This window comes from Propithecus coquereli, unplaced genomic scaffold (assembly GCF_000956105.1).
Source record: "Propithecus coquereli isolate 6110/MARCELLA unplaced genomic scaffold, Pcoq_1.0 Scaffold372, whole genome shotgun sequence".
Taxonomy (NCBI): Eukaryota; Metazoa; Chordata; class Mammalia; order Primates; family Indriidae; genus Propithecus; species Propithecus coquereli.
The window spans coordinates 2268634-2279623 of record NW_012149419.1 but is presented as its reverse complement, the minus strand read 5'-3'; the positions used below and the strand labels follow the sequence as shown (position 1 = coordinate 2279623).

At 52.5% G+C, this 10990-nt stretch overlaps 1 protein-coding gene across 1 annotated transcript; it reads left to right on the top strand.

The window, feature by feature from the left end:
• Positions 1-36: 36 nt before the first annotated feature.
• Positions 37-6624, top strand: CRABP1 (cellular retinoic acid binding protein 1). Its single transcript, XM_012651869.1, has 4 exons — positions 37-179; positions 762-940; positions 2955-3068; positions 6328-6624. The coding sequence occupies exons 1-4, from the start codon at positions 110-112 to the stop codon at positions 6376-6378; spliced, it is 414 nt and encodes a 137-aa protein (XP_012507323.1). The 5' UTR covers positions 37-109; the 3' UTR covers positions 6379-6624.
• Positions 6625-10990: the final 4366 nt, after the last annotated feature.

Here is a 10990-nt window from a genome sequence, read left to right as displayed (position 1 = left end):
GGCGGGGCGGGGGGCGCGCTCGGGCGACTCAGGCGCGCGGCGCTGGGCGCGGAGCGCCAGTCTCCGCCTCGCGAGCTCCGAGTGCGCCCGCTGCGCCGCCGCCGCCGCCATGCCCAACTTCGCCGGCACCTGGAAGATGCGCAGCAGCGAGAATTTCGACGAGCTCCTCAAGGCGCTAGGTGAGCTGGTGCGCACGGCGCGCCCCGACAGGGAGAAGCGGCCCCGAGGTGCCCCGGTCCAGGCGGGTGCGGGCGTCGGGGGGCCCGGGCAGGAGGGGGTCCTCGGGACGACAGGTCGCCGGCTCTCCGGGCGCACCGGTCTGGGAGCAGCGAGGAGAGCCAGGGACGCACGCGCTCCGCGAGCGCTCGCCCATGTTCAGCGCCTTCCTCGACGGGTCGGCCTCTGTCGCCTGCTAGATGTCACAGCGAGGAGAGATCACTGCGTGCAGGGCGGGTCAGGGACTTTAAATCTGGGGACTCAGTTTGAGACCAGGCTCTGCCACGCATTCGTTCCAAGTCGGGGAAGCCACTCACCCTCTCTGAGCCTCAGTATGTCATCTCGAAAACCAGGGCGAGGGCAGAGAGACGAGTGAACCTATTTTAAAGCCCCTGTCTAAAGTCAGAGGGTTGCTTGCATTGTTTCAGGACAGGGATAAAAAATAAATAAGTCGGCGGGTATTGGTGTGGGAAGTGCCCGACCGATCCCTAGACGACAGGCCAGTGACGAGGCGCTGGGACCCGCGCCCGGGGTGCCCCGTGCAGGTGTGAACGCCATGCTGAGGAAGGTGGCCGTGGCCGCTGCCTCCAAGCCGCACGTGGAGATCCGCCAGGACGGGGACCAGTTCTACATCAAGACGTCCACCACGGTGCGCACCACTGAGATCAACTTCAAGGTCGGAGAAGGCTTTGAGGAGGAGACCGTGGACGGGCGCAAGTGCAGGGTGAGGCCCCCCAGCCCTGCGGCGTTCGCGGTCCGGCCCCCTGCACGCGGCCCACTGCGGCGGGAGGGGCTCGCGCCCGCCTTGCAGCCTGCGGCGCGCTTTGCTGCAGGGCGTGCGCCCGGGCTGTCTGCAGGGAGGGCTCGCGCGGCCCGGCGGCCCTGCGCTCGGGAGCAAGCCCCGTCCCCGTCTTAGCGCACCCCTAAGCCGCCGCCCGAGGCGCTGACCGCCGCGCTGGAAGCGCGGGCTCCGCGTAGCGCCGCGTTCCCAGCTGCGGCTTTTGCCGCGGTTTGCGGCGCCCGGCGCAGGCGGCGCGGGAAAAGGTTGCGGGGGCCGCGGGTTCTCCGGCCGCGCCGCTGCCACGTTTCCGGTCGCAGGTGGAGCGGCAGCTCTAGGTTCCCGCCCCGGGGCGCCAGGCCGCCGGGGGAACGCTCTGGATCCGTAGTCAGCCGTCCCGATGGCCCCCGGCACCTCTCCCTGCCCGCCGCTCAGCCTGGTTCCTTAAAGGAACGCCAGAATTTTTCCAAAAGCAACGCAGCTTCTGGCAGGGAAAACGGACTAAATGCCCTCTCTTAGTCCTCAAGGGCAAGAATTTCTTATTTCTCGTACATCAGCCCCAGGGATGAGCCAGTGGACTGAAACAAGGGGTTGCACATTCCTTCTTTGCATCGGCAAAAATTGCGTTTGGTTAAACAGATGGAAAATAATCGCCACTGCTACCACTTATTTTTAAAGTGACAGAATGTCTCCCTCCTTTTTTCCAGTATTTTTTTGTTTGTCTGTTTGGTTGTTTTTTTGTTTTTTTTTTTAAGTCATAACATTCCAGAAAGTGGTAAATTGCTTCTTTCAGCTTTCCTGAGCAGAGCAGTGCTGGGTCTGATCTCAGAGGGGGACTCTCTGGGGACTGGGCTTGGGAGAAGGACGCAGAAATAGCCCCTAGGAGCAGGCTGACCCAGGAGGCAACCTTTGGCCCCCAGAATTGCCATAGCCTGAAAATGATGTCCCAGCTTGGAGCTAGTGGGATCCTGGGCCCAAGTCATGGTATTGTTTGCAAAACAAAAGAACAGGACAAGCATAATTAGAGCAAAGGGCTGGGAGCCTCAAGGAGAGGGTTTGGCAATGGGCAGGACTCAATTTGGGGACATCCAACAGTGGCTACTGCCAAGGAAGGTAATTCTGATTAAAAGAAAAATCAAAGGTTCACACAACAGGCTGGAGAGTGGGTCTTTATTTATTCCTTTCCTCCCACCCCTTGCCTAATGAATGTGTCCCGTGTGTAAGTTAAAAAGTCATTATGTGCGCATTCGGCACTGGCCCCGCCCCCAGCCCAGCTGTACCACACTTTGCTTTGTGCAGACGCTGGGGAAGACGGCAGGGAGTCCCTCCTTTCACCTCCAATGGCATGAAGACCCTTCAGATTGTTTTTGGTTTTTTTTCAAAAATTTTTCTAGAGGGATGTAACCTGGAGAGTGGATGCATTTTAATCCTCAGAGCCAGAAACACCCAGGTTTATCATAGTAGGTGTGTGCCGCTTCTGACGAGGAGTGCAAACAGAAGGGATGTTCTTATCCCAGACACGTGCAGGGAGTCACGCTCCCGATCTGCTGATGACAAATGTGGCTCCAAACATGGTGTCTTAACTGTTCTAAAACTTTGTGGTTCTGACGTGAAGGTTCTTGCCTTTAAAATCCAAATTGTTTGAAGCGGTAGTCCATTTTTGCATAAGTGAATCATTGCATGCTGTAAATTTTATTCCCAGAGATATAAAGTGTGCCTAAGGCTTTGCTGCTTCGGCGTGTGTGTGTGAGTGTGTGATACAAGGTGTATTTACACCCTATAAAATCCATGACTTGCCCTCCGAATTTGGGCTTCACAAAGCTCAGCAGAGCAGAATCTGTGGCTGCTGACAGGGACCATGTTTTGCTTCTCCGCACAGCAATTACTCTCCGGTGCCCATTGTCTCTGCTCCCGCTGCCGAGACGGTAATTAATGGCACTAATGGTTTTCCTGCCCACAGAGTTTAGCCACTTGGGAGAATGAGAACAAGATACACTGCACACAAACTCTTCTTGAAGGGGAAGGCCCTAAAACCTACTGGACCCGCGAGCTGGCCAATGACGAGCTTATCCTGGTGAGACCCCCGTGAGCCTGAAACAATCCTGACGTTCCCCAGATGGGCCCGAGGTGGGCCACACAAACATGTCATCCTCACTGACCCGTTCAGAGAAAGATGCCATTTGCCCTGGATTAAAATTTGAGCAGAAAACCCGAGATGACAGTTCAGGTCAGAGGAGATCATTGTTAAATGGTTGGCAGGAAAGGGGGGTGGCTCAGAGGGCAGAATAGGGGCTAGAGACAGGCTGGGGTGCCTGCCACTATCTGCATGGCTGCAGCTGGCAGTGGCGACGTGCTTTTTAGCCAAGCTTCCCTCCAGCCGGGCTCGGAATGCTTGGGCTCTGGGAGGTCCCCAGGCTCACACTGCAGAAAGGATTTTTTTCCTTCTCATTCCCCATTTTGCTGGCTGGGAAAGGTTTCAGAAATTTTTATCACGTCAGCACTCATAGCCTTAGAGAACATTTTTACCCCTGATTTACAAACTCCAGTGGCCTTCAGGAGCCGGGCAGCAAATGCTAATTTGGGAAGTGTCTGAGTGGAACACACTGAGGAGGGGATGAGCCCCTCTAGAACTGGAAAAGGTGGACTCTTCCTTAAAAATGTTCAGACTGGAACATTCTAAACACCCCACACACCCCACGCCAAACAAAACTTACCTGGTGAGGCCAAGTTAGAAACCCTTATAGTTTAATCACACACCTTCTCCCCATTTTTTAAGTAGAGGAGCAAAGGAAGACAGGGACGGCAGGACAGCCCCCATGTCACTATCCCTTTGTTTCAGAACTGACCGAGCTTTCCTGCAACCACCTTTTCTCCCCCAGACTGAAAAAGGGAAAAGCTGTTTTGGGTATCTGGGAAATTATATCCTTTGTTCTCCGTCAGGCATTTTGTTAACATCTGCTCCATTTTAGCGAATGTCACCCTGAGACGCGGGAATAGGAGACAGCGAGGTGGGCTGAGACAGGGCCCCGCGCGGGACCCAGGCAACCTCTTCCCTTCCCAAGCCCCGTGCCCGCTATAAAATGAAAGGTTGAGCTGAGGTCTGATCCCTGAGGTCCCTCTCAGCCCTGAAATTACATGTTTATTCTGCAAGGAGACCCTCAATTGAGCTTCCTCTACGACTTGAAGTGAAGCCGCCTGATCTCTCTCCTTTTGTCCTTCCCTGGGATGATTTAACACACTTTCTCCTTTCATAGAGAAAGGGCTGGCTTAATTTGCAACCTGGTTAATGTTGTTTCCAAGGAAGGGATATTTGATGGGGCTAGGGGAGCAATTTGAGGCTGAGACATGGAAATTTAGGGGAAAAGATACATATGGTTTATTGGTACCAGAGACAGAAGAGAGAGAGATGATTTTAGAGTTCTTGAGTATAGCTGAGGGTTAAGTAGGATCGGTTTGCTCTGAGAAAGTGTGATTTTATTAACCTCCATGGTATACAAGCAGCCAGAGTCACAGGCCAAATTCTGCTAGATGGACTCCACCTCTTCCAAAGCCCCTCTCCCCTCCTCCACAGTTCCACCCGGGCATCCTTCCCTGGCTCAGCAATCACATATACAAGCCTCAAAGGGAGCATGAATTCTTGGCATTTGGGATCTGAAATTTGGTCTTTTGTTTCAAGGGTTATTATCATTCATAAATCTAAAACATAGGGAGATGCCGTCTCCATATAACAAGAGGCAAATTATTCTAGTTAAGTTGAAACAAGCTCTCCCAGGGCCAATAGTAAATTGCCTTCAGGCTGTAAGTTGCCTTCCTTTGAAAACGAGTATACTCCCTCAAACCACTCTGGAATATCCTACAGAGAGTTTCTTTCGGGAACCTCTGAGCATCGTTTGCAGGCTGAGAAGGCCACTTCAAATGTGGTTGGAAATGTGGTGATTTCTTCTCGTGTCGTGAGGCCATTTGTTAGGCTGGGAGAGCCGTCCTGTAGCTGGAACAGCGACCGCAGGGCGGGGTCAAATCCCCAAGCCCTGCCGTTCCATTCAACAGTCCGTGGCTGTGGAGCTTAAAGAGTTCGGGAAAACTCCATGGTCCTAAGGTGTCCAGACAGCTGGAAGGTGGGTTTATGGTGGGAACTCCACTCCCCACACAGCCCCAGCGCACAGAATCGCGCACTCCTCGTTAGCAGGGAGCGAGCGTAGGACAAAGACACTGTCCAGAAACAGGGATGGCTGTGCTGGTGCGATCAGGAGACCCCTCGTACGAAAGAAAGCTAGCGATGAGCCTTCGCTTCCTTCATAGTCACTAAGGACTAGAAGCATTTCCAGGTGCTCTCTGAGAGCATCCACGAGCCACTAAGGGTTCTGGGGATGAAAGCGTGAAGATCCTAGGGCAGCTAAGCTCTTCGTCCAGTGGTTTGAACCGCTCTCGGATCTCAGGCCACTTCGAGAATCTGAAAGATGAAGGCCCTCCGGCAGACACGTGCATCTGCGCACAGACGGAGGCCCGGCAGAGCAGGCCTGCGAGTCACTGCCCGTGTCGGGAGAGTCGAGGCAGCTTACTTACGGGCAGTGTCATTTCAGGGGCCAGAAGAAAAAACATCCTCCTCCCTCTGTGGAGTGACAGAGCAAACAAACAAAGAGCCATAGAGTTCCAGCTGGAAAGAGCCTTTGGGACCACCTTGTTCAATGGCACCCCTCTCCTCGGCAACGGCCCCTGCCCGCCCCTCCCTGGCAGGCCGAGAGAGGCAGGCGCGTGCCTGAGCTCACCCGGCTGCGGGCCGCAGAGCCGGGCCTGGCTGCCAGCACTGTGCTTTTGCCGCTGAGAGCAGTTTTCTAGATTGCAGGTGACTTGAGTATCACTTGTTCAACATTTCAGGCTGTCTCCCAGGCTAGATAAGTGCTTCCTGCAAAGCAATCCCAGCCGGCTGGCCAGCACCGGACGCCATGGCTCCAGCTGCCCAAGCCCCTCGCTCTTTTGAAGACATTGAAAAGAAACAACCACTTCAGAAATGTCCACAATGGCATTCTCCCTCTTTCAGTTTAATTTCCAGACCAAAGCTCCTGGCATTTCTCATGTCAGCATTCACAGGATGCTGAAGGAAAGGCAAACTGTACACAACAGAATTCTATACCGCAGTTGCCTCTCTGCCAATAGAGAGCTTAAGCCGGGTGGGGGAGAAGGAAACTCTTTTCATTTAACTCGAGCACAGGAAATTGAATGTCTGTTACAAAGCGTTTTTAACAGGGCAGTAAGTGGCCTTATTAGTGATATGCTTTAAACATTTTCGCACAGGCATCTGCACTGATTGGTTTTCCTTTTCTCCTTCTCTGCAGACGTTTGGCGCCGATGACGTGGTCTGCACGAGAATTTATGTTCGTGAGTGAAGGCAGCCGCTTGCTCCCCCTTTCGGGAAGGGCTGCGGGCTCCCTGGAGGAATGTGTCATACATAGGTCTGAGCCGCTGGTGAACCACCCCTTCCCCTATCGATGCTAGATGACCCCACTTTCCCTGTGACAATGTTGTAGTGCCCCCCACACCCCCAGGCCTCTGTGCCTCTCATGTCCCTGGTGCTCCGTAGTTTGGCGTTTGCACGCTTTTGTCAGTCATTAAACTGGTTGCACACATCTCAAGGCTTTTTTTCCCTTTTTTCGGTTGCCTCTTGGGTTTCAACATGAGAGTTGTTGTGTGTCTCCTGTCCCTAGCACTGCGCCGGTCAGTGTGGTGCTCTCAGCGTCAGCCTGCTGGCCTCAGTGCACTGCTCTGATTGTACCTCAGCAGCTGCAAGCTGGGCTCCTACAGGCTGGCTGGATCCAGACTGCAGGTCCAGGTACGATTGGACCTCACAGTGTGGTTTTTTAATTGAATTGGTTGGTTTTGGTGGTTCCCAGCAGGAAAGAGAGGGCACATTCAGAAGGGTTAATTGGGGAGAGCTGATAACGAAGGTGCTAATTACACGGCCAGGGTGAAGAGTATGACAAAGGATGGGGAAGCATCCAGAGACTAGCGACGGGGCCGTCAATACCACCCCTAGGCCTGAAGATGGGAAGGAGGGTCACCAGACCAGGAGAGCTGTATCCTGGGAGAGGGGCCCCCGTGCAGGACACAGAGGAACGCAGCCACTGCCGAAACCATGGCCCCAGTGTATGTGGGCAGTGGGGGGATAAAATCCTGACCTCCCACCTTTCAATCTCCATCTGCCTATTCTGCCCATTGGCCAAATCCGGCTGGAATGTGGAAGACTGGGGAGAGGGTGGTGTTCACGAGGGTCACCCTCCTAGGGCGTAGCTGGGCGGAGAATGGATCTGAATGTGCAGATAGATAATAACCCACACAGTTGCCAACTTTTAAATTTGAAAATCAGTAGATTTCATGTAATCTGAATTTTTGTATCTTTAAAAGAAAAATTGGGAAAATCTGGTATCCCTGGCCCTACATTCCCACAGGGTGACAGTTGACTGGGCAGCTTCCCCCTTTTTAAACGGAACTTGTACCCTCTGCCTCTGCGTGGACCCCGCCCTTGCCCCACCCTCATTGACATTACCTGCCTGGCTTCTCTCCTTGCCATCCTAGGCACAGGGGTGCTCGGCACAGCTGGGTCAGAGCTGGCTGCCCAGCAGTGTGTGGGCACGAATGAGGCCAGAAGAGCTCACATCTGGTGGGCAGATGGCTAAGGCCCAGGCGCCGCCACCTGAGTGTGAATGAGGACACAGCACCTCCCCAGCCGAGAGCCCTACTTTGTGCACGGGGCGCCTCCGTCCCTGCTCAAAGACTGTTGCCCACACCTGGAACTCTCTGAGCGGAGGACTCTCTTGCAGGATCTGGAATGTACCTCACATCCTGAGCCTGCTTGTTAAGGCTCTGGGGACTGCCTCCGCTGTGGTGGCCGATGACAGTGCCAGCGGCTCTGCCAACAGCGCTGCTGCTCACAGTCCCAAAGCCACCAGGCCCCAATGCATCAGACCAGGGCTGGATTCTGGGTCAGAGTCAGGAGAAAGCTTGACACTAGGCCAGCGGTCCCCAACATTTTTGGCACGTGACTGGTCTCACGAAAGACAATTTTTCCACGGCCAGGGGAGTGGGTGTGGGGGATGTTTTCAGGGTGATTCAAGCTCGTTACATTTATTGTGCAGTCAAACCTCTGCCAATGATAATCCGTATTTGCAGTCGCTCCCCAGCACTGGCATCACCGCTCAGCTCCACCCCAGATCATGAGGCCTTAGACTCTCATAAGGAGCCGCAACCTACATCCCTCCCTCCCATGTGCGGTTTCCAGCAGGGCTAGCGCTCCTGCGAGAATCTAATGCGGCCGCTGATCTGACAGGAGGCGGAGCTCGGGCGGTGATGCTCACCGCTCACCTCCTGCTGTGCAGCCCAGTTCCTAACAGGCCACAGACTGGTACCAGTCGATGGCCCAGGGTCGGGGACCACAGCACTAGGCCATAGTTTGTCCCCGGGCCCCTGAGGCATCTCTGCTTGTGCCCTGAACCTCTCAAAGCCCTTATGAAAACAGCTCCTTCAACTTCGAGCTGTACCCCAGTCCTCTGGGGCCGGGGGTGCAGACACCATGCCATCCCTCCTTCATGCTTGTTTCTCCTTCCCGGGGTTGGACTGCCCACCAGAAACAGCCAAGTCCACACTCAGTGCCCTGCGAAACAGTTTCTTGTGGCAGAGTGCAGTGCTAGAGGAGCCGCCCCATAGCTTCTTGGAGGAGGGGCTGGAGCGAGGCTCTAAGGATGCAGAGGACCTGGCTTAGCACGCAGTGGGGGGAAGGCAGCGTGGAGGGCCCGCCTGAGTGTGAATGTGCTAGACTCGGAAGTGTGAGGACTGAGCTGGCCACACAAGAGAAAGTCTGCAAGGCAGGTCATGCCAGATGGATGAGGGCTGGGACTTCTGGACTCTGCCCCCTGGGTACTGGGTGCCCCGTCCACCGTGGCTAGGCTGAGTGAGGCCTCAGACATCGTGGTCTACAACCCTTCCTAACTCCTGCTGCTGCACTGTCTTCTCCATATCTACATTGTTCCATAAGGGCACTGCCCCGCCACAGTCTTGTACAAAGGACCTGGCCTAGTTGAAGGGAGGATGAAGGCCCTTCCCTTTCCCTGACTCTGGGAATTAGGTGATTTCCATCATGTTCTTTTTTATATGTGACACGGGGCGCGTGTTTCCTTCATACCAGCCTTCACGGAGGATGAAGAATACAGCAGGGTGAAAGAGGCTCCCAGCCTTAACCCTCGCCCTGCCTGACAGCCACCAGGCGTGGGTGAGGACGTTTGGATGCTGAGGTGAGGTGCCAGTACCAGTGGTTCACTTAGGACATCAGCTGCAGCCTGGTTCTCTTGAATCCTATTCCTTCTGCGTCTTCCAGATAAAAGGCCCAGTATTTTTCATTCCCTGATGTGATACCTCTCACGAGACATGAGTGTTCCCAGTTTGGGAATTGCGGCTATAATCTTAAGCCCTAAAATATTTGTATGTATACACACACTGTGTGAGGTCTCTGTGTTCTCTTTTGTTCCCTTTATTTTCTGCCCAAGACGATGCCAAACAGCATCCAAATGCTGCCAACGCCGCGTTCAGCTATCTGAGGACGACATCTCTCATCTCTCCCTTTATACTCAGAAATCTGAGCAATTTCTGACTACTCCTTTTGTGGCAGGGGGTGCAGATGGGGACAGTGGACTTGGAAACATTTGTCTGCAACGCAGCACCAAACTCTGAGGACAACTGCTTCAGAGAGGATGGGACTTGATGGGCAGTCGTCCCAACCAGTCGAATCTCTGTTACCTCATTGGAGGCAGGATTAACATTCCATTCTGTAGTAGGAAGATTAAGCATGATTTCTGGGCAAAGAGCAAATTCTCACAAGGATTCTACAAACATTACATGTTATATTTGTTACAATTGGGTAATTTATCTTTCTGGGAAAGTTACCTACAGGACTTGGAGGAATTTACTTAGTGAAAAAAAAATAGATGACAGTCACAATTTTTTAATTCCTTTTGTTTCCACAAGAGAGGAAAACTTATCAATTATGGTGAATGAGGATGGGGTTGAGTCTGTAAAGTGGAATTTGACCAAGTTCTCTCAGAACAGCCATACTCAGGGGAAGTGTGATTTTGGGATTCTAGCATTAAAAAAAATTGGCTTCAGAAACATTGTGTAGGAAAAATTTATTGAGTTATAAACTCTTGCAAAGAACATAATGAGAAGTGAAAATGCTGAGAAAGTTTGGGAAAAAATCCAATTCTCAGAACTACATGAAATAAAATTTGAGGTTTTCTTTTTTTCCTCTCTCTCTTCCCTTCTATCAGGAAGAGGTTCAGAAAAATGTTATTAAGTTCCCTTTACCACCTTTTTCTTTTCTTTGATGATTGTAGTGGTATGGTTTGATGCAAAGAGCATGCCAGGAGACCAGGGCTGTAAATCCGAGGCCCGCCACTTACTTGCTCTGTGAACCTTGTACCCTCTTCCTGGGCCTCCAGTTGCCCACCTATACAAAGCAGAGGTTGCCAAGCATGGACAGAGGCCGGGTTAGCTGCATGTGAATCACCAGGGACAGCCTAGATGTTCACCCACGTGCAAGGGTAAGTCAGCCACAGCGTGCCACGGGGCTCTCTGCAGCTGTTGACCAAACGAGTTAGACACACATACTGATACGGAAAGATGTCTTAAGCTATATTAAGCTTTTTTAAAAGTGAGTGATGATCTAATTTAATGGGAAAAATGAAAACTATATGCTTAGATCTTTCCAGGTGAAAAAAACAAAAACCAAAACCCTAGAAAACATACACCAAACCATTAACAGTGGTTACCTCTGAGGAGAGACCATTTTATTCTCATTATTTCTGTATTGTTGGAATTCATTTATAATGAGCATGTATTACTTTTGTTATTTAAAATTCTCACTTAAAAAGTAAGAGATTCTGATGCTCTAGGTTTGGATTGGAGCCCAGGAATCTGAATTTCTCTGTATTCCCTGGGTGATTTCTAATAAAA